General features: G+C 30.2%; 3 protein-coding genes and 1 long non-coding RNA gene across 7 annotated transcripts; 2 read left to right on the plus strand and 2 right to left on the minus strand.

Moving 5' to 3' along the window:
• Positions 1-1,224: 1,224 nt before the first annotated feature.
• LOC145755178 (uncharacterized) lies at positions 1,225-7,178 on the minus strand. Its single transcript, XM_082571405.1, has 10 exons — positions 7,054-7,178; positions 6,601-6,809; positions 5,428-5,658; positions 4,797-4,949; positions 4,230-4,389; positions 3,572-3,684; positions 2,915-3,125; positions 1,996-2,282; positions 1,513-1,594; positions 1,225-1,405 (listed from the first exon to the last, which is right to left on the minus strand). The coding sequence occupies exons 2-10, from the start codon at positions 6,773-6,775 to the stop codon at positions 1,390-1,392; spliced, it is 1,428 nt and encodes a 475-aa protein (XP_082427531.1). The 5' UTR covers positions 6,776-6,809; positions 7,054-7,178; the 3' UTR covers positions 1,225-1,389.
• LOC145755270 (uncharacterized) lies at positions 7,174-9,116 on the minus strand. Its single transcript, XM_082571495.1, has 4 exons — positions 8,718-9,116; positions 7,939-8,295; positions 7,457-7,592; positions 7,174-7,306 (listed from the first exon to the last, which is right to left on the minus strand). Exons 1-3 carry the CDS (start codon positions 9,114-9,116, stop codon positions 7,500-7,502), a joined length of 849 nt encoding a protein of 282 aa, XP_082427621.1. The 3' UTR covers positions 7,174-7,306; positions 7,457-7,499.
• Positions 9,117-10,921: 1,805 nt separating this feature from the next.
• LOC145755022 (fibulin-7-like) lies at positions 10,922-15,682 on the plus strand. Its single transcript, XM_082571219.1, has 9 exons — positions 10,922-11,085; positions 11,322-11,538; positions 11,678-11,750; positions 11,988-12,172; positions 12,677-12,799; positions 13,172-13,300; positions 13,400-13,541; positions 14,368-14,541; positions 15,198-15,682. Exons 1-9 carry the CDS (start codon positions 10,978-10,980, stop codon positions 15,388-15,390), a joined length of 1,344 nt encoding a protein of 447 aa, XP_082427345.1. The 5' UTR covers positions 10,922-10,977; the 3' UTR covers positions 15,391-15,682.
• A 1,376-nt stretch (positions 15,683-17,058) lies between these two features.
• On the plus strand, positions 17,059-20,755 carry LOC145755020 (uncharacterized). Of its 4 annotated transcripts, none has more exons than XR_014284175.1 (3): positions 17,059-18,178; positions 18,758-19,002; positions 20,274-20,755. It is a non-coding gene; the product is annotated as an uncharacterized LOC145755020 (long non-coding RNA). The 4 variants fall into 4 exon arrangements; XR_014284176.1 differs by having other exon boundaries at positions 17,059-17,441; XR_014284178.1 differs by lacking the exon at positions 20,274-20,755 and adding an exon at positions 19,078-19,410 and having other exon boundaries at positions 17,059-17,441; positions 18,009-19,002.
• Positions 20,756-22,047: the final 1,292 nt, after the last annotated feature.

Consider the following 22,047-nt stretch of genomic DNA (forward strand, 5'->3'; position numbering starts at 1 on the left):
TTTTATTTAGTTTAAATTGTGTTATATTTGTTACTGATATTTTAGTTGTGATATTATGGTTAAACTATCTTCATATAATTACTACTCAAATTAATTCTCTTTTCTAAATTCAAAGGACTTTTAAATTGTCGTTTTATTATTTTTGTACATTGTAATTCTATTTTAATTATCTATGCGCAATAACTGTTTCGTAATAAACAAATTAAATAATAAACCTATTGTGAGTAACTATAAGTATATACCTAAGAGAATACAAGTTAAATCCTCAAAATTTGACAATAAATTAAGAAAATAAACACGATTTAAATGCTGTTTAGTTATCAATAAAATGAAGTTAATAACGTTTACCTAAGTCTACTACAGTTTACATTCAAACAGATCAAAATATTTAAGAATAAATATTTTAAGTTAGTAAACTAGACCTATTTGGACAAAAAATTGTGTCAACAACCCGACATTGTAAAAACATTGGAAGTGTAAATACCTTGTCCCAATATTTAAAAAATAAACAAAGTTTTTTTACTATTAGACTGTTTAATGTTAAACATAGATGAATTTTATACATATGTTTGAAGGTAAATGAATTTGTGTACTTATTTAATCTGTCTATATCAAAAGGTAAATAGTTTTTGTATAAACAGAAGTGTAAACACCATTGTAGAATGTTTTATAAGCTTACATGACACACAAATTAAAGCTTTTTATGACCATGATTAACCTAACACCATTTCCTAAGTATTGTTTATACAATGTCACAACTTAAAATGCCTAAAAGGTACGTTATCTTTAATTTCAAATTTTAATACATAGAGTTGTAATATAACTTTTTTTAATATTTAAAACAGATGAAATGATTATATATCTAATAACTTACAGTAAAAGTTAATTAAGTTTTAAGATAAATATGTTTTTTACGTTAATTGTATGTTACTGTATTAGATATTATTCACTTTGTCCTTTTTTAATTTCTGTTAAATATTGGTTTAGATTACATAAAACGACGCTTTAAAACTAAGGCTCGCTAACGCCAACTAGGGACAAGTTTTAACTTAAAAAATCTAAAATAAACAACTTAAAAATCCATCCAAGAACACATTCTACAAAAAAAATCACATAAACAACTACAGATTCCAAACTAGATTTATCTATTTAACCAAACTGACTAAACTCAAAAATTTTTTAACAACTAAAATTATATAAAGAAACCAAAAACAAAAATAGTCTATGAGTTTTGTTTATTGCTTACAGATATTCTATGTTAGTAAGATCCTTTTTATATTAGTTTAGGCGTCGTATTATATAAGACGAGTCGGGATGAGTATTCTCAAAATAAACCATCTGGTTTTGTATCAGAAAATCTTTGTATCAAAATTTGTATCAAAATTTGTATCAAAAATCTATATAACTAAAAAAAATTATTTATTAATTTGTTAAATTTCTACCAATTTCTATTAAAATTAAAAGTGCCTGTACTGGGGTTTGAACCCAGAACCTACTGGAAAAAATACTTACCGACCAATGGGCCTGCAAAAAATTGGGCAAGTAGAGTCAGCACCTTCTGAACAGGGGACAATTTCTACATTTCCATTACATTCTAAAAGATAAATAGTCAACTTTATTAAAAAATAAGACAAATTTAAGTTAACCAAGCACATATAAATAGCAAATTTATATAAATAAGTTATTACTTTAAGCTTAGGAACAAAAAAAATAAGAAAAGGTATTTTGTAGCACAACCTTTTTTGATAAACTAGTTAAATTACTATAGTAGACTAGTGTAATCATGGTATTAAAAGTATCAGCTATAATTTTGAATATAAAAAATGCTTAATTGAATAAATACTCATATAAAACATATTTTTACCACAACCCTTTAAATTATATAGCCTAATTAGTTAAATTATTAAAGTAAAAAAGTGATAAATAATATAAGCTATGGTTTAAATTAAAAACATGTCTAAATTACAAAAAAAAAATTAAAAACTGTTTTCCTACCACAATGAGTTTCCCCTAAACTTGTGGCGATTAAAATATCAAATTCACAAGGAGGTTTGGTTTGTAAGTATTTATCCTCTTTCTCATTGTTGTTTTCATTGTTCTCCTCATTGTCTTCAACAACAGGGGGCATAGTGGGCTCTGTATCCTCATTGGTGACATTGTAGATAGTTGGGGTGGCGTGGGGGGTGACAGTTGGGGGGAGAACACTGGATTGAAACGATCGACCGAATATTCCCTCCTCCTCAAAGTTAGTGATTTGGTTAATGGGGCAGAATATATTGGCTCTAAAAAGAAAAATTTCATTTAATCAATTTTAATCCATAATAATATTAAAGTTAATAAAAACTTCGCCCACTGGATTATATAAAGCCCACTGGATTATATATATATGTATGTTCAATTTATAGGCCTACAAAATCAATTAAACTACCGCTTGTGGTGTGCAGGTATTAGTTGAGAGTTGCAACTATATTACAACAATTAAAATGCAGATGATAAGACGGGCTATAAACCAGTATCAGTATTAGTAATATGTTTCTACTAAACAGCCCAAAAATTGGCTTTAAAATTAAAACCAATGTCATGAAATAAGTGTTATGTCAATAGGTTTATACCACACTAAACCAAAATCTTTTTATTTATGTAAAAATGATTTTATATAACTTAGATCAGATTAGTTGCTACTGATGGCAGCAACAGAACCTATATTAATGGTTTGGGCAGAAGATTAGTTTATTAAGGAGTAATGAGTGATCACATGCTGTAAGTAAGCTTTGAAAAGAAGAAAAAGGCATTAGCAAAATTTTTATTTAAAGAAGACATCTCATACCATATAGCAGTTAATATACTCACATATAACATGCAGCATTTGATGCTATACTAACATAAAAAACAATGATATACGTGCTATACTTACATATAACAGCCTCCATCCGACCCATAATAACTTCTTGCAAAAGGACAAGCACACCCACTTTCACATACCCCATTACAACCAGTAGCATAGGAATACAAGTTCTCAATTTGGAACAAGCTGGTAAATATGGTGTTGATGTTTAAGTCTGTTTCACGTTCACATCTTCTTAAACATGGTTTGCAGTGGAAATAAGCCTGGTTGTTTGGGCAAGCTAAGTGCAAAAACAATCAAGTTAAATTAAGTGGTTTTTCAAGTTTGCATCAGTCAATATATCTATATTTTAATTTGACAAACAAGAATTTTTGTATTTTTTTTATCCTTGATGTAGAAGGGTCAATTTTATGGCCTAAACATAGAGTAACATTTGTTGTCCCATTCAGTCTTGGGTAGCATCCATCAACTACAGCCTATACATAGAGTAACATAAGTTATCCCAACCCAGTCTTAAGTTGACTTTGGCAGTTAAACGCTACTTAATAAATGGCGCTACAACATGAGAGCAGTGGAAATCAAACCAAAAACATCATGTTATAAAGTCTTAAGTTCTAACCACTACAACAGTGGGTTAATCGTAAAAATAGATTTAAGAAAGGATTGTTATTCTATGTCTACTTGCTGTAGAAAACAGGCATACTGAAGAAGGAATTTTTTACTTACTAGGGCATGGTCCAATATTACATTTCCTTTGTTCCCTTGTTTTCCTGTTTCCACATTCTGCTTGAAATGATTTCAAATATTGGAATTCTTGGGTGTGGCTGTTCAAGTTGGCACTGTTGACATGAAAAAATAAACAAAGGATAAACGATATGAAATAAAGTTTTGTTGATGATATGTATATCCAATTTAGAAGCCAACAAATTAAAAAACTGTCATTTGTGGTGCGTGGGTAAGTTATTGCAGGCAAATAATAGTTGAGAGTTGCAACTATATTACAACAATTAAGATGCAGACCATAAGAAGGGCTATTGACTAGCTTAAAATAAGATATAACTCAAGACTGGGCTGGTATGTTATGACTTAAGTACAGATTAATACAAGTAGAGAATAACTCCAACCCAGTCTCGAGTTGACTTTGGCAGTTTGGAATATTATAGATTATAATTGCCCGATAATTATGCTGCTGATTAAGTGCTGGCTCGGCAGGAGTTTATACCGTCGAGCGCCTTACTCAAGGGCGCTACAGCATGAGATCAGTGGGGATTGAACCCCTGACCTCATGTGTGGTGTAGCAAGAGTTCTTACAACTACACCACGCTGTCGGTTATAGTTAATTTAAAGCCATTTAAAATGAATTGAACAAAACTGAAATACTTACAATAAATAATACTGAGGAGCCAAATGCTGAACTGCACTTAAACGTTGCCACTCAGGATGATTGTACTCCAAGTTAGGCTCACAGCTTCGAGTTCTCTCTTGAGCTCCTGCACCACAATCTCGAGTACAATCTGAGTATTCAGACCAATCTGACATTCGAACTGTGATGTCATAATTGTACCATTGTTATAAATAATATTAACAGATAAGATAACATTAACAATATTTTTTACTTGTACAAATTTTAAAATTTCTTTTAAACCTATTTATCCTCGATGTGAAAAAGTCGCACTCATGACCTAAACATAAAGCAACATTTGTTACCCCGACCTAGTCTTGAGTTGACTTTGGTAGTTTAGAGTATTATAAATTATAATTGCCTGATAATTATACTGCTGATTAAGTGCTGGCTTAGCAGGAGTTCATACTGTTTATAGCGTCTTACTCAAGGGCGCTACAGCATGAGAGCAGTGAGAATCGAACCCACGACCTCATGTAGTGAAGACAAGTGTACTGACTACTACACAACACTGCCTGTATTACTATAAATTTACAAATATAAACTTACAGCATGGGTTGTTGTTACAATCTCTAACTTTGTGCTCCTGGAAATTGCAGGTTTGATCCCCGACCAAGGAATTTAAACAAGATCTGATTGTATATTGTTTTCCACCACCACAAACTTTATCACATTCACTCCAATCTGCCCAAGCTGATAAAACTAAAAAAAAACAAAAGAAAAGAAATTTAGTTGGTTTTTATGTGGTAAAAAAAACATGTTTAATAGTTTTGTTGACTCCATAAAAAAAAAGATTAAGGGCCTACAAAAAAATTATAAAGGCATATTAATAAAATGAATATGTATACTATACTAAAGCATTAAAGGGGAACTCAACAGAAAAATAAGGTCAGTTTTTTTGAAATGTACTAAGTTTAAATCTGTGATTAAAAATATTTTTGTGTCTGTAATAAGCCTGATTCAATGTATTGAACTTTGGCTGCAAAGCCTTTGTGACGTCACTGGGTTGTATGCGAATTTGTTAGCTATACATTATAATGCGGTCATAAGCTGTTGAATCAGGCTTATTACAGACCCAAAAATATTTTTAATTAAAGTTTTAAACTTCAATTTTTTAAAGTTTAAAAAAAGTTAACTTGAGTAAACATCAGCTACAAAAAAATTAGGAAAAAATTCTCACTGCATTCTTCAGCATTACATGGATCCCTCTCCAACTCTGTATCATAATTCTCTCCTTTCAAGTACCTTCTGAGGACATCTAGTGGTGAGTTTTCACTCGCGCTCGAGCATTTTGACACGGGAACTTGGTTGTTGTTGCTGTCCGTACAATTTCGTTCACGCTCACGGAAGCCACCGCCACAAGCAACTGTGCACTCTGTGTAGTTACTCCACTCAGTGAAGGAATAATTCTCTGTAAGTGAAATACGTGTTGGTAAAGTGTACTAGAATGGAAGTATAATCTTAACAGTGGGGTATAGTAGTTAGAATTGGTAAAGTAATGGTAAAGTGTACTACTAGGATAGTACTATAATCTTGACAGTGGGGTAGCCTATAGTAGTTAGAAAACTTGGCTTCACTACATAAAGATCTAAATTCGATTCTCACTGCTCTCATGATGTAGCGCCCTTGAGTAAGGCAACGTAAACGGTTGGAACTTCTGCAGTGTCTAAAACCAATTAGAGCTGAAGTATTGGGCAATTAACATTAATAATATACCAAACTGCCAAAGTGAACTCGAGACTAGATCATAAATGATGTTATCCTGACTACTGAAAGGATATGTTATATTTTAAATGAGAATGGTAATGATTGACAGGTAAAATAAACTTGATCGGAATCTGGCTAAAACCCATTATAAGATAAACATAAGTGGTGGTTATTAATAACCTCATAGAACATTGTGCAAAGCACCGAAAACCACATTGCTTGAGGCAATGATGTTACAATAAAGCACAATGTTTAATTTTCCTTGGGGGCAGAACACAAAACCAGGGTTTCCGCGAATATAAGGAATACAACAGTGGCATTGTGATGTCATAATGCCCTTGGCCTTATTTGTTTTAAATCGAAAAATAATGAGACCTTCAGTTACATATTAATCTTTTTAGCCTGTATTCATTTTTGAATAAGAATTTTTATATATACACTTTTTAAAAGTTAAATCTTATTAATAACCATCATGTATGTCTTATAAAGGAATCATAACGGTTTTTAGCCAGATTTTAATTCTTTTATATCAATATTAGAGCAACATACTTCATTTTTTAGCACAGAATTTTAAATTTTATTAGCATTTATTTAAATAATATTTTCCTTAATTTTCACTTATGACATCACAAAAACAACCACTTACCTTGATCAGAGGTAAAACCCCTTGATGCTATCTGCCCCGGAAAAAAGTCCCCGAAATTAGTGGGTGCATCCCCAAATCCAAGAAGATCCTGAAGTTGTGAGAAACTAAGTTGAACAAAACAATGTCCAGGAGTAAAGAGAAAAAGTGTTGCAACGAGAAAAGTAAAACTCCACATACTTGATGTTTATGAAGTTTAATGTTCAAAAAATCTATAAAAAACAAGTTTTAAAACAAATTTATAACTAGGCTATTCAACAAGCAATTTTATTTAAATATAAAATATATCAAGGTTTAAATACTTAACACTATATTAAACCATGATGTATTAGTAAGTTTAAAAAACGACGCAAGTTTAAACAATACATAAAAATCAAATATAAATGCCTATATTTTATATATATATATAGCTTACTATATTTAATAATAATAACATAAACTTTAAATATTGCTTACCTACAACTAGTATTGATGCCAACTTTAAAATAAAAAGTTTTTAATAAAATCTGACTATTTATTAAATTTTGCTTCCGGCCAAAACCCTTTTTTCCAGGTATTATTATGAGGTCATAATCAGAGCCTTAACACCAACGGATGCGGTATAAATGGTTTGTTTTAACGTCATTGTTTTCAGCCTGAGGCACAAGTTTAAGTCTTTATTTGTTTTGGTTTAAGGTAACATCGGTTTTAGCCTTTTTTTCTGCAGTTTCTGCAAACAAAACCAGAATAAGTTGTTTTTTTTACAAGTTAGGAGTCAAGCATTGAATAAATAAATTATTTTTGTAACAATAAACTATAAATGTATCAGTTTTGCACACTAAAACTTGGTTTCAAAATACAAATTAGAAAATAAACTTACAAAATAAAAAGATATAAAATCATAAAAACTGCAATAATAAATATTATTGTGTTAAGGATGAAAAGACCAAATCATCAAAGATTTCGATGCTACAATTCGCTAATTTTTCTTCATCAGTTCGTTGTGTAGTTGTCATCTTAAAATAACAACAAATTTTCATTAATAAAAAATGAGAAACCAATTATTTATTGTTTTGTAATAGCCTTGCACAATCTGCAAAAAAAGATGGCAACTATTTTTTCAACAAATTTTCGTTTTACTTTTATAAAAATCTTTTTGTATTCCTTATTTTCAAAAACCTGTCGTTTGCCTTTTAATTGCCATATTATGGTTCAACTCACAACTAATATTTGCCAGTGATAATTTACCTACATACCACAGTGTTTTTTTTATTTTTTAGACTTATAAATTAGACATAAATAAATATCATCCACTTAGCTACAACATAACCCTAAGACTAATTATTAATTAAAAGTAATTACCTTGACAAAATGCTCTTCAGAAAGATTTAATTTAGTTTTTAAATCTTGCATAAAAACTTTTATCCTCCCACGAAGTTCTGAATATTTCACTTCTGAAAAAGACGCAGACGATCGCACAAAACACTGTGCCAACCAATCAGAGCGCACGCAACAAAACATCGCCTTCTTCACCTCCTTGTGGTTGTCATGACAATATGTTTGAGCTAACTTGAACCATAATTCAGCACAGCTGGGATGAACCAAAATAAATTCTTTTAAAGAGTTTTGAATTTCAGTATTGGACCCGAATTGTTGAGCAATTTGATTGGACAAAAAGATGGATGGTGTGGTCTGCTCAGCTGTAGTGCTAGTTTCGATCTGTTAATTAAAATGTCAAAATAATAAAAGAACGAATCTATATAGAATGAAACTTAATAAACAATATACACATATATACTTATGTCAAATTTATAGGCCTACAATATAAATTACAGTGCCATTTGTAGTGCTCGGGTAAATTATTGGGGGCAAATATTAATTAAAAGTTGCAACCATATTACTACAATTAAAATGCCGACCAAAGAGCTATTAGATAGTAATTTAATAAAAATAAAGCAGACAATTAAATCATGTGCCTTGCCTTAATTATCACAGAATAATTTTCTTTTACAATCAAAGTAAAATATAACTTTCTTATTACTTTTAGCACCAACAAAATAATTGTTTTAAAATAATTGTTTTAAAATAGTTGCATACCTACAGCTATAACTTAGTTAGATTACTAGTGTTTAAGAACTTACCAGATTTTTATGAAAGCTCTGAAACAGTTCTTTTGCCTTCTTTTCATCTCTAAGTTTTAAATAACACCAGATAATTGATTCTTCAACATCCTTTGCCAGTGTTTTATTCGATTCAGAAACATTTTTTGCACATTTTTCGTAAACTTTTATCGCTTTCGAAAAATCCTTTTTGTAGTACAAGAAATCGGCTTGATATTTTAAAGTTTGAGCATCTGTGATGTCACTATCATCCACGAACCACAATGGAAAATGATTTGTAGGCGCAAATTGTTGCTGGATTTTCGTTCGTTTTAGTTTTTTGTTTATTTTTTCTACATCTTCGTTTTCTGATTGTTCGAATAGATCATCACTAAATTGAAACACAGTTTCATTTGTTGATAAATCAGCTTGTAAAGTCATTTTTAAAATAAATGAAAACAGAGTCTACATAGAAAAATGTTTAATTCAGGAAAAACAGTCTGTTGCTTAATTTCGATAATTTTTTTACAACTGCACATATAAAATAAATAAATTGTGTTGTTTATCGTATGTAGACATTGTTTTTTTAATGCTTATTCAATGCCAAAAAGCTTAAAAATCGTTTTTATTTTAAATTAATCCCAACTTTTGCAAAAAACGTGGTTGTCTTCAGATTTACATTTGTAATCAGTGACCCGTGGTATTATTACGTCATTATTTTGCATTAATTTATCCTCAAAAACTGAATAAAACATTTTAAAGTAAAGTACAATTTTGACAGAATTAGAGTGTGTGTTAAACAAATTAATAATTTAAAACTTAACTGCAAACATTTTTAATAAAAAATCTTGTTAAAAGAGTTTAAATTTATTATTTAAAAAAACTTAACAAATGCATAAGGTTTTTGTATTATAAAATCCAAAATTAGTAATGACGCAAGCCTATATGTTAATGCTATTTCAGCAATTTCAAAACTCGAATTTTTAATGCCATTTTATTCTCACACAAGCTGTCACGGCCTTATACAATTCAAGCTAATAACGCAGTACAACACTTTATAAGGTTAGAAAAGCAATTTAAATTATTTTCACTTCACTTAATAATTTCCTCAACAACTTTGCCAGCGAAGAAAACAAATTTTCCCAAGAAAGTAAAGGGTAATTTTGCAAATAACAAAATAATTCATTTTTAATACATTATAATTGCCGAACCACAGTACAGATTAAAGCTTTTTAAAATAGGTTTAAAATATTCTTAAACGGAAAAAATAAAATTGTATTCGATTTAAAATTTTATTTCCCACCGTTTGCATATAAAAACCAGACCTAACTACATCTGTATTTGGTTTTAATGCAGCAGAAATTGCGCAATTTCAAGGGCGTTATTTGGTCCAAGCCTACGTTGCCAAAGCAAGGTTAAAACATACTAAAAAGATCAATTTGCCAAGGTTGGGTTATGCTAAAAATTAGACTAAAAACTGTAGACAATATCGTAAGAAGATTTTTTAAGAAAAAATTAGATAACCCAGTTAGTCAAATTTTAGTTAAAAAAAGGAGAATACTAGTATTGTTTTACATTTTCTGCAAGCATTCGGTTTAAACCACAATAAATTAGGTCAAGTAAAACGCTTGGAAATTGATGTCAGAATATCATGTTAACAGAAGTTTAATCTATATTAGTTATTGATATACGGTGAAACTTTATTAGATGAATAGAGGTAGTGTTTGGAGAACTATGTTAAAGTTGTTAGTAGAAGTTAACAAGTTTAGTTGGCGGGATTAAATGCAAGATTCACGTATTTTTTACTAATAAAAAGGTTAACCAAAAGTTATAAAAAGAAAACTTAAAACATAAGTTAAATGATACTTATAAGTTGAACTTCAGAAAGTTAAATAAATTAAAGTTATAAACCAAATTTTGTCAAAAATTAAAAAAACAGTCGTAAAGAAAGCATGCTTTTAAATTTAGTTATAATAGCCTTATCACATTTTTTACAAAAGTTTTCCTAAACAAAAAACATATTATTATTATTTAAGATTATATTTTAATAAAAATTAGTAAAAAATTGAAAATTTCCTTTTTTAAATCAAATACGTCCGCAGAGGAAAAGAGCCTACATGGAATAACAATTAATTAATTTAATTAATTAAGCCACAAGAATAAAAATAATTAATATACAGAAAGTGTCTACAAACACAAATTAATTAATAAGTAAAATTTATTTTAATTTTTTTGATTTTAGGTTCAAAGTTGGCGCATTTGCGCATATCACAAAACCTCGATATAAAACGATTAATTAATTATGACAAAACAATGGCTTGCATTGTTTCTTATTGTTACCATAGTGGGGCTAATTCAGGGATGTGCTTGGCACGAATATCAAAAAAGATTGCAAAAAGAAAATGAGAGGGTGAAAAAAATTTATGTTTAATTTTTTTAATTTAATAACGTTTTTAGAATAAACAAAATGTTAATTTTACCTACACACCACAAACAGCATTTTTGTTTTTATTTTGAAAGCCAAAAAATTAGCCTTAGAATATGAATTGCCTTGTATTACATATTATAAAATTTCGGAGGCCATACGTCGTTATTGCAAACAACGTAACTTAGGCTTTACCAGTAATAATATATTTAAAATTTTAGAAACTAGCACGTATGCTCGAGCAACGGAGACAGGCCCTGGGTTTGAGTCTCCGTCGAAGCGAAGCTAGCGATGACGACGATGTTATAGTCGGTCATGCAGCGACGTCTAGCGGACACACACACCACTACTCGCGCCCGGCTCCGATAGAAACCGGTAGAACAATACGACGTTATTATCCTAGCACACAAGTCAATGGCAGAACCTACCGACCAACTAGTAAAAATTAATTTAAGATCATTTTTAAATCTAACGCTTTAAATTATTTTTCTATTAAACTAAGGGTAAGAATTTGCTATTTTACTTTCTTACTAACTAAAAGGGTAAACCACAATTAATTGGTATTTACGAATAACAGGTCAAGTCTCGAACTGTCTTCAATACTCTTGTCCTAGTGGCTATAACTGCAAATTCAAAGACGGAAAATTTAAGTAAAATTTCAAGCGTATATCTATTTTTTTAATTAAATAAACTAACTGATAATCATATATTAAAATAAATTACTTCAAGACTTGGGTAACTTATAATATTATGGCCCTAAAGAATGCTACAACTGCTAAAAAAGAGTAAAAAATATTACAATTTGGCTAAAACTTGGCTTTTTATACAAATACTTAAAACTATTTTAACAGTTTTTGCCGCAAATTTAACCTTTTTTCATCATCTAGGTGCATTCGTACAATCACAGTTCCCCTTCGAACCCCCACTTTTCCAAATACATATTACCAACAAACCCAAACACAGTACCGACCCCGATATTACCCCAGTAGTCGCTATGACAACAGCGGTGGGTGTAGATCGGGGTATGCGAAACAGAACATGACTGGGGCAGCGAGAGGGTATCGTTGCGTGGGTAAGTTGTGTGTAAAAATATTTTACGTCACAATTAAACCCTTAAAACACCTTTTTATTATTCGCTTTTTTTATAAAGTAAACCCTTAAAAGTTGGTTTGTTAATATAAAGCTAAATTAGGTTTATATACCTGGGTTGAACTCTTTCGTTTACATATCACAGTTAACTTCTAACCGACATTTATCCTTCTTAAATCCGTAAAAATAATAACTAAATATATAACCCGACAATAAATAGATACATAATTATTGGTTTGTTAATTGTCCGAATTGTTTAAAGTAAACATACCCAAGTTCACGGTTTTCTATGACATATTAAAATAAATTTTAACGTCCCTTTTCATTTTTAAACTAATAAAAGTAACAACTAGACATATAATAAAACAATTTTAGTTTAAAATTACTTCTGCGCCGACTTTACCCAGACCAAACCTAACATAAGTTACAAAATGATTAAACTTTATAGTCCGCCATCTTATATTGATGAAATTTTACCGAATTACAGACATAGACGAATGTGAAGACGAAGACGACAACAACTGTGAGCAAGTTTGTCGAAACACGCAAGGTTCTTACGTTTGTTCTTGTAACGAAGGTTACCGAAAATCAGCCTATGGATCGTGTCAAGGTATGTATAACAAAAACAGTTACTTTAAACTAGTAACCATAATACAACAAAATAGTCTCTGCTTAGGCAACACTGCTTAGGCATCTATATTATATACCAAAATTTACTAGATTTTATGTGCATGTCCAACTTAAAAGCCTACTAATTAAGGCAGTTGAAATTCGGATTGTAGGACAAGCTACTGACTAAGAAGAGTGATATACATTTAGTCCTAAGATTAAAACATTATCGTGCGTTTTTGAAATAAAACCCAATTTCTTACCTTATTTAATGTTTAGTGCCACAAAAAATGTGTTTATAGTTATAAAAAAGATCATGCACAGACAAGCTATAGCCCTTTGAACCTACCTTACTTGCTATTTTTTGTTCTAGATATCGACGAATGTGCTTTTCCCCGCGTGAAACTTTGCTCCCATATTTGCACTAACACTTTGGGTGAATATAACTGCGAGTGTCCTCCTGGTTTTGAGTTCAAACCGAACTCTACAAAAATTTGCATCGGTGAGTAACAAATTTAACTGAACAACTGTGACTAGACATTTTCAAAAACTACTTGCTCTTAATAATTTCCCGAATAACGTACTTTTTGTGACGTCACAGATATTGATGAATGTAAAGTAAGTGACACGTGTCCAAGTGTGGATAAATGTTTGAACCTGTACGGAGGTCACTTGTGCATTGAACCAGAACCTTGTCCAGATGGCTACGTCAGAGCTATAGGAAACGAAACAGACGACTTTGGGTATGGCAAGCTTATTCCTTTATTCTTTCCACTAAAACAAAAATTGTACAAGTTTAGGATATTATTGACCTCATGATATTACCCCAACCCAGTCTCAAGTTGTACAAGTTTAAGATATCATTGACCTCATAATATTACCCCAACCCAGTCCCAAGTTGTACAAGTTTAAGATATTATTGACCTCATGATATAACCCCAACCCAGTCCCAAGTTGTACAAGTTTAAGATATCGTTGACCTCATGATATTACCCCAATCCAGTTCCAAGTTGTACAAGTTTAAGATATTATTGACCTCATGATATTACCCCAACCCAGTCTCAAGTTGTACAAGTTTAAGATATTATTGACCTCATGATATTACCCCAACCCAGTCTCAAGTTGTACAAGTTTAAGATATCATTGACCTCATAATATTACCCCAACCCAGTCCCAAGTTGTACAAGTTTAAGATATTATTGACCTCATGATATAACCCCAACCCAGTCCCAAGTTGTACAAGTTTAAGATATCGTTGACCTCATGATATTACCCCAATCCAGTTCCAAGTTGTACAAGTTTAAGATATTATTGACCTCATGATATTACCCCAACCCAGTCTCAAGTTGTACAAGTTTAAGATATCATTGACCTCATGATATTACCCCAACCCAGGTCGAAGTTGTACAAGTTTAAGATATCATTGACCTCGTGATATTACCCTAACCCAGTCTTAAGTTCAAGTCAGTATAACTTATTTTGACCTGTTAAAATAAATGGTTAATCTAGTAAACTTTTTTCGCCAAAAATCAAATCAAACATAGAAGTCATAAACATTTTATGTCACAGGCCATGCACAACTCTTACTCCCGAAGTGTCGGGCCAACCGAAATCAATCTCAACCAACTATTTTGCCTTATACGCCACTGCTAAACAAGATTCAAAGGTCGGTTACATCACATATGAGCGCCAAAGCAATCATGATTACAGCTTCTACATTGGACAACCGGGATCTTATTATAAGTAAGAAAGTTGTTTTATATCAAAATTTAAAAGTTTATTTAATATAGGTCTTTTAAATGTTGAAAAGATTATTATGAAAATCGCAGTAATATTATAATATTTACAATTTCAAATTATATCAATTTTTTTTTTAATTTTAGTCGCGTTGTTATTTTTTATATCCCTATAAGAGAATAGGTTTATATTTTTATCTGTAACAGTGTTGTTGTGACTTGTTTGAGCTATCTTTAAACGTCGAGCTCAAGGGCGAATAGTGTGGCACTGGTGCGGCTTGAACCCGAAACCTTCTGGTGTGTTTAAGCTATCCGTAAACTACGGGTTCAAGGGCGAATAGTGTGGCACTGGTGCGGCTTTACCCCAAAACCTTCTGGTGTGTTTAAGCTATCCGTAACCTACGGGTTCAAGAGCAAATAGTGTAGCTCTGGTTGGGCTTGAACCCGAAACCTTATGGTGTGTTTGAGCTATCCGCAAACTACGGGTTCAAGAGCAAATGGTGTAGCTCTGGTTGGGCTTGAACCCGAAACCTTATGGTGTGTTTAAGCTAGTCGTAAACTACAGATTCGAGAGCTTATAGCGTGGTTTAAACCTAAAATCTTTCCATTTGTAGTTAATTCCCATGACCTGTATACCACACTAATTTTAACCCTTTTTTAAAGGCCGTTTCGAATTTACGAACGCTACCCCAATTCTGGTTACGCTGAAATCATTGCCCGCAGCCGCTTGGTGGGGCCGCGCAACTACACCATTGACGTCACAATGAGCGACCGAGTCCGCTATTCTTACGAACCAGCCACGATCAGCAAAATCATTTTCCATATCTACGTTAGCAAGTACGAACGCTACGGATAACTACGTGACGTCATCTCTACGTCATACCCACATGACGTCACAAATTTATAAATTTCCCAATCTTTGATCTAAATTGTTAATTTTTTTTGATTTTTTGAACACGGTTTTAATTAGGATTTTAATAATATTATGACGACATTTTCTAATTTTGATTATCTTTTATAATGTGACATTAACTGTAGTGACGTCATTGTAAATATATTTTAATTAAACAGAAGTTAAAGTTAATTTTTTGGAATAAGCTTGTGAATATTTTCAAATAAATCAATCATCAAATAAGTGATATATTAATTAGCAAAAATTTAAGAAGCAAATTTTTAAAGTGTTAATTAATGTTAAAGTCAAACCAAATTTCTTAAAAGGGGTTATTTTTACGACTACTAAAAAACAAATAGTACAAAATATAGCAGTCACTTCGTTCCGCCAGTTACTTTAGCATGTAAGTCACTTCGTCCCCACTTTATTATGTTTAGTCGGTTATTTTGACCAATTTTTTAACAGCGGGAAGTAAACGTTCCAAATTTCGCCAAATTAAAATCCAACCGCGACCTCCGAGCCAACATACATTTTTAGCCAAAATATTGCTAGACTTTAAAAAATTTGTTTATGACTAAGCGATTTAATACAATTTATAACAAGTCAATATAACAAATTTTACGGAATAACATTACATGATCACGCTACATGTCAATTGCTGGGGGGGGGGGGCGGAAAAAAATACCTAACAAGTTGGTTAATTAAAATATTACAAGTTTTTTTTCATATTAAAATAAATTATTCGTAATCCTATAACCACCGTTATTAAATCGAAATGTATTTTGTAATTGTGTAAAGTTTTATTATGTTGCTGGTGTATTTAATTCAGTTGTAGAACAAACTTTTGTTAATTTATACTGTCTACTGGTTAATAAACGTAAATAGTCTACCAACAATTGATTTACCAGGGACATAGCATGACCTTAAAGTTAGTTTAATAAAACCTAAACCTAAATAATAAAAATAATAAACCTAAATAATAAAATTTAATAAAACCTAAATAAAACCTAGATATGGAAAATGATTGCGACTGATGTTGCGTAAAAATAAAATAAAATCTTTTTAAGTCAATTTCAATAGTTGGCAATGTCTGACGTAAAACAAAAGAAGCATGATTGTATTTCATTAATTAACAATAACCTTTTAACCTCAGTAAGAACGTAATTACATTTTTGAAGTTTCAAATTCCATTTCCCACAAAGATATGCCTTAACTACGGATGAGGTAGTCAAAATACAACATAACAAAATTTTCATACCTTTTAGTTGTTTTTTAAGTAAGAGATAAAGTTACAAAGAATTACCCAATAACAGTTTTTAAAATAATAATTTTAAAGGCAAATTTTGTTAACAAAAACGTACAAGTTTTGGTTTATAATTCCAATTTTTTTTTTGTTAAATGGGGTTGAGTTGGGATATAAGACAGCAAAACTAAATTCAAAACAGCAAGGTCAAAGGCTTCGTTGATTGGCTATAGTACTTTATTTAAAATAGCTAACTTAATACTTGTTTTGTTAATAATTACTCAGTTGTTGCTTTTGCTTTTATGTGTCTTTATTTCATATAAATTTTTTTTTTTTCAGCTTTTGTGTTAATGTTAAGAGATTAAATATTTTTCACAAGTGTGGTCGGAAAATGAAATTCATCCATTGTTTAAAATTCTATAAGACATCTTTCGTGGTTCTAAATAAAGTTTAAAACAATGACTTGACATGAAAACTGATGCCACGTGCTAGCAAATGCAGAAATATCATACATCATTGTGCGTCACTGCTTGTGTTTGTAGCCAATAACAAAGTTACGACAAAGTAAAGAACACTTTAAAAAAAATTTGATAATTAAACGCAATTCGCCTTTTTTTTAAAGTTTTCTAAATTACAACAATAAAACTTTCCTCCTTGCTATAAAAGGTGGTCGCATTAAATTTCGAATACAATGAAACAAAATAATAAAACGGATTTATGTGAAACAAAATCTAATTTAGAAGATTGAAATGGAACGGATATAAAAATGAAAGTAAGGAATAGGATTCGTTGGAATTTACTCAAATATTTTGTTACATTAAAACAAATTTTTCGTAATTTGGTATATACATATAATTAACTTTAGTCATTATGTGTAAATGTTTGTTGTAATTGGTAAAGTTTTGTTTATATTGTCGTGATATTAAACCAGTTTGTAAAAAAAACTGTGCGTTATTTTTCAACAAAACATTCAGAATATATTTATCATAGACATAGCCTAAAAGTTAGTTTTACAAAACCTAAACTTTAAGTTATAAGAATGATGTTGCGTAAAAATAAAATAAAATCCCAGCTTTTGTGTTGTTTAGAGAATAAATATTTTTCACAAGTGTGGTCAAAATATGAGATCCCCTTATTGTTTAAAATTCTATAGACCATAGTCCGTGGTTCTAAATAAAGTTTAAAACAATAACTTGACATGAAAACTGATGCCACGTGCTAGGAAATGCAGAAATATCATACATCATTGTACGTACGTGCGTTGGCAATTGGCTAGACACCGCCATATTCTAGACAACAGAAAATCACGGCATGAACAAACTAGATTTTTATTGTTCAGGTTCCTTTTTTAATTAAATTTTAAACAAGAAACTACTAGCAACGGTTTCTACCACATAAAAAGATAGTTGGATTAGATTTCGAATACAACGAAACAAAACAATAGAACGGATTTATGTGAAACAAAATCTAATAAAGAAGATTGAAATGGAACGGATATAAAAATTAAACGTAAGGAATACGATTCGTTGAAATTTACTCAAATAGAAAACACCTGGAATAAAACAGACACGGATTTCAATAAAATTTAATAAAACTATTTTTAAATGTGAAATTTGCAACATAGTCTTATAAAAATGATTAAACTCGAATAATTACATAAAAATATGTTGTATTTAAATCTTTTCTATTTAAATTAACCCTTTTAGTTTTTGATGTATTTAAACCCAAATATTTATTTTTTTGCATAAATAAATTCCTTTTGTGATATCTCAAGAATTGAATGTCTTTAGCAACACTTTTACAATGTCATTAAAAAAAACGTAAAAATTTTAGCTGGTGCATTCAATTGCAAACCTTATTAACCTAGTATGGGTAAAAATCAAAAAAGCACATTAAGCTAACAAATGTCTAAGTTAAAAAAAAATTTAATTTTATATATAAGTAGAAGTTTATTTGGTTAGATTTTCTAATAAATTTAATCAATTTGCAAAATAATTTTTTATAGTTTTTTTCTTATTTTTTGTTTGAGCGAATGCGCTTTGCCAATTATTTAATATTTAATATCTGTTTTTTTGAATTTTTTATAAGGATTGCTAGAAGAAAAAAAAGTTTTCATATCATGCAAGAAATCGAGAGATTTAATAAACAATACGCCAAAGAAAAAGGGACTCTTAATTGTATTTCATCCTTGTCTAGAAAACATATTAAAAAAAGTTCAGCTTCTGGTATAAATACAGCTACGGTTTTTTTTTATTTAAAATTTTTATTTTTCTGTAAATTCAAACGTCCAAGCCGTTAACGAAACATGGGTAATGAAGATAGAAGTAATTTTGGTAAGTTAATTTCTTAAATAAAAAAAATTAATAAGGCATAAATTAATTTAACAAAAGTACTAAAATATTTTAAAGATGTTGTAGCCGAAATTGCGGTTGACGGCGTTCGATTAGCCGCAAATGCCGTAGGTATTCTCGCCATGGCAGCGGGAGTAGGACTTCTTATGGTATGTTCTGCTGGAAATGGACCTGTACTTGGATTTAGATCAGACAATCGCGATCGCAACTAAAACATCCGTTAAACTATAAAAAATTAAACAGCCAGTTGTATATAAAAACAGTCAACCATGTTTAAAAAACAATTTTAAATCGTTTGTATATTTTATGATTTTTTTGCCAACTTACATTACAATCTTACATCATAATCTTGTACAAATCTTTTAATAAAAGTAAATCCGGTTAAAACAAGCTTTATGGTGTTCTCAGATATATATTTAAAAAAACATTTAAACCGAAAAAGTACAGTTAAATAAAAAAGCTTTTTTGCAACCACCTCAAATTTAAATCCCAAAAAAGCTTGCAAAGAAATTTAGATTTTGTATAGTTAAAGAATTTAACATTTTAAAAAAGCATTGAGCTTACATAATAAAAGTATGGCTTAACCAAAAAAAAACCTTTATTTTTTATTAAATAGTATATATTATAATTGCCTAAATGGAGTTGAAGCAATTTCCTAATAGGCAAGTTTATAATTGTTGGCCAATAATGTAATGTCTTAGGTGGTTAAAACAAGAGATGAATTCATAATTTTTTTCCAGACAACAAACCATAAATGTTTATCTTAACAACGGTTGTAAGGTATTCAAAATACACGGCAACACCAAATTTCCAAGTGTAAAGTTTTTAAAAGAAAAAATATTTGGGCAAAACACCTACATTTCCTATTGAATGTGATCAAATGTTAATATAAAACAGCAAACTAACAGTATCACAAGGACCATAAACAGACTATGTTGATTGGCTAATAGAAGGTGGGTGGGGCAAAATATTTTTGAGAAATATCACCATAACGACGGTTCTGATTTCGCAATCGGAAACAATCACACTTACAACGGTTCAAAAAAATGAACTAACGATTGTTTCTTTAAAAAGTTCCAATATTTTTAAGTCCTATTTTTAAAACGTACTAATAATTATTAAAATTATCATTCTTAACAAATAATTGATCAATAAACCATTTGACAAATAAAACTAGTTAGCTTAACCAAAACGTTAAAAAAATGACATATTAGAGTAATATATTTTCCAAACTTAACCCTTCCTTTTTTTAGTTGGAATTACAGCTATAGGTCTAACCCTCGAAGCAACTGGTGTAACCGGAGTCCTTATCGAAGGATCTGCAGCAACAATAATGGTTGCTGAAGCTGTTAAAGCCACAAAAGAAACACTTGAAATCATTCACGGTTGGTTATTTAAAAACCATGGCATCCACAAACATAACGTCCAAATCAAGCAAACCGATTCTTCGGAAATCAAAGCTAATTAACAATATTTCAACTCTAATTTATCGTACATGCTAATTTCATAACATTCTTGCACTAATTTCAACATGGCACTCTGTATTTGTGATTGATCCCATTAATATAATTGTTAACAGATTATTTAATTTAAAATTGTTATGTTAAAACTGAATTTCTTTGTAAAAACAAACGAATTATTATAAAATACATTTTTAAGTGCTGGTGTGGTCGCTACGCCTTTTCTGTAGCAGAATAGCTTTTACGCAACTAATTTTTATTACTTCAATAAGACTTATAACCGACAATAAACTATATTCAAATCGCATACTAGTTTTGTTATCGCATGTTGTGTTTTTATCGGTTAAGAAAATACCAATTACCATTACAAACCAACATATTAAAACGGATTATACAGACAAGTAACTTTAAGCACCTTTAAAGATATTGTTTTGTTTTTTGTTTAAAAAAATAATATTTGTTTAAAATCCTAAATTCTTGGAAGGTCCCCTCCGAAAAAAAAATCAGTAGTCACAAGTAGTAATTTAATTTTGCGCGCGAAATAGCATAAATGAACTACTTCAAAGTTTTGTTTAAAAAATACATGAATTATACACGTTCAAATTTATTAGGTCTTTTTTGTCGTTCTTGTATGGTAATTAGACTACACAATACCATAAAAATGAGTAAATATTATTTAAAAGAGATGCCCCAGCCATAACTAACCTTAAATGATTTACATCTTGTCAAACATAAGAGCCTACATTAAATTGGACATAAAAAAACCTTAGACGAGTTCTCAGAAATAACAAAATTTTTAATTTAAATAACCTGATGAGCTTCATTGTTAAAAGACTATAAATTGTATAAACATGTCTAACGTTAAAAGTTACCTCACGAAAATACCTGGATATACATATATTTACTTATTTTGTGCTCATGGAAAGTCTAATTAGCAATCTTTAGTCAGACTGTAAAATAAACTTTCGCCAATTCGCAGTTTCGACTGGTTTAAAAAACCTAAATATTTTACCAAAAACATAATTTGTTATCACAGGCATTGCTAAAAAGTTGATTTAACAACAAAACCTTAATTATCTAAATTTCTAGTGATGCGAATGATGTTGCGTAAATATGAAAAAAATCCTAGCTTTTGTGTCAATGTTTAAAAAATAAGTATTTTTCGCAGGTCATCTCTGAACATGTGATTCACCTTTGTTTAAAATCCAAAAAAGCATATTTCGTGTTTCTAAATACAGTTTTAAAAACAACAACTTGACATATAGGCTAATTTCGCCATAAATATTACGTTACCATAGATAGATATTACATTAATCAAAAAAATTTGATACCGCGTCAAAGCATGTGGGAAAATGTCTTAAAGTAAAAAGTATAAAGTATTCTTCATACTGTAACGAATTCAAGTTGACCATATTTACAAAATGCGTTAACTAAGCATGTTTAAGATTTCAAGTAAGCGCCAATAAAAGTGTAAATAAATGAAATTTTAAAACAACTTCGTAATTATTCATAGAGCTAGTATTTAGGTTGCTATTTTAAATAAAGCAACAACGTGAATTCAATATAA

This window comes from Corella eumyota, chromosome 6, assembly GCF_963082875.1.
Source record: "Corella eumyota chromosome 6, kaCorEumy4.1, whole genome shotgun sequence".
Classification (NCBI taxonomy): Eukaryota; Metazoa; Chordata; class Ascidiacea; order Phlebobranchia; family Corellidae; genus Corella; species Corella eumyota.

Coding starts and splice junctions, on each gene's coding strand:
- LOC145755178 (XM_082571405.1), bottom strand. CDS start 6,775: ATGTGGAGTTTTACTTTTCTCGTTGCAACACTTTTTCTCTTTACTCCT. Junction 5,659..6,600: donor GGGTTTTACCTCTGATCAAG/GTAAGTGGTTGT, acceptor TTTCACTTACAG/AGAATTATTCCTTCACTGAG. Junction 3,126..3,571: donor TAATATTGGACCATGCCCTA/GTAAGTAAAAAA, acceptor TTTTGCACTTAG/CTTGCCCAAACAACCAGGCT.
- LOC145755270 (XM_082571495.1), bottom strand. CDS start 9,116: ATGACTTTACAAGCTGATTTATCAACAAATGAAACTGTGTTTCAATTT. Junction 8,296..8,717: donor AGAGCTTTCATAAAAATCTG/GTAAGTTCTTAA, acceptor TTTAATTAACAG/ATCGAAACTAGCACTACAGC. Junction 7,593..7,938: donor CTGAAGAGCATTTTGTCAAG/GTAATTACTTTT, acceptor TGTTATTTTAAG/ATGACAACTACACAACGAAC.
- LOC145755022 (XM_082571219.1), top strand. CDS start 10,978: ATGACAAAACAATGGCTTGCATTGTTTCTTATTGTTACCATAGTGGGG. Junction 13,542..14,367: donor AACGAAACAGACGACTTTGG/GTATGGCAAGCT, acceptor TTTATGTCACAG/GCCATGCACAACTCTTACTC. Junction 14,542..15,197: donor CAACCGGGATCTTATTATAA/GTAAGAAAGTTG, acceptor CCTTTTTTAAAG/GCCGTTTCGAATTTACGAAC.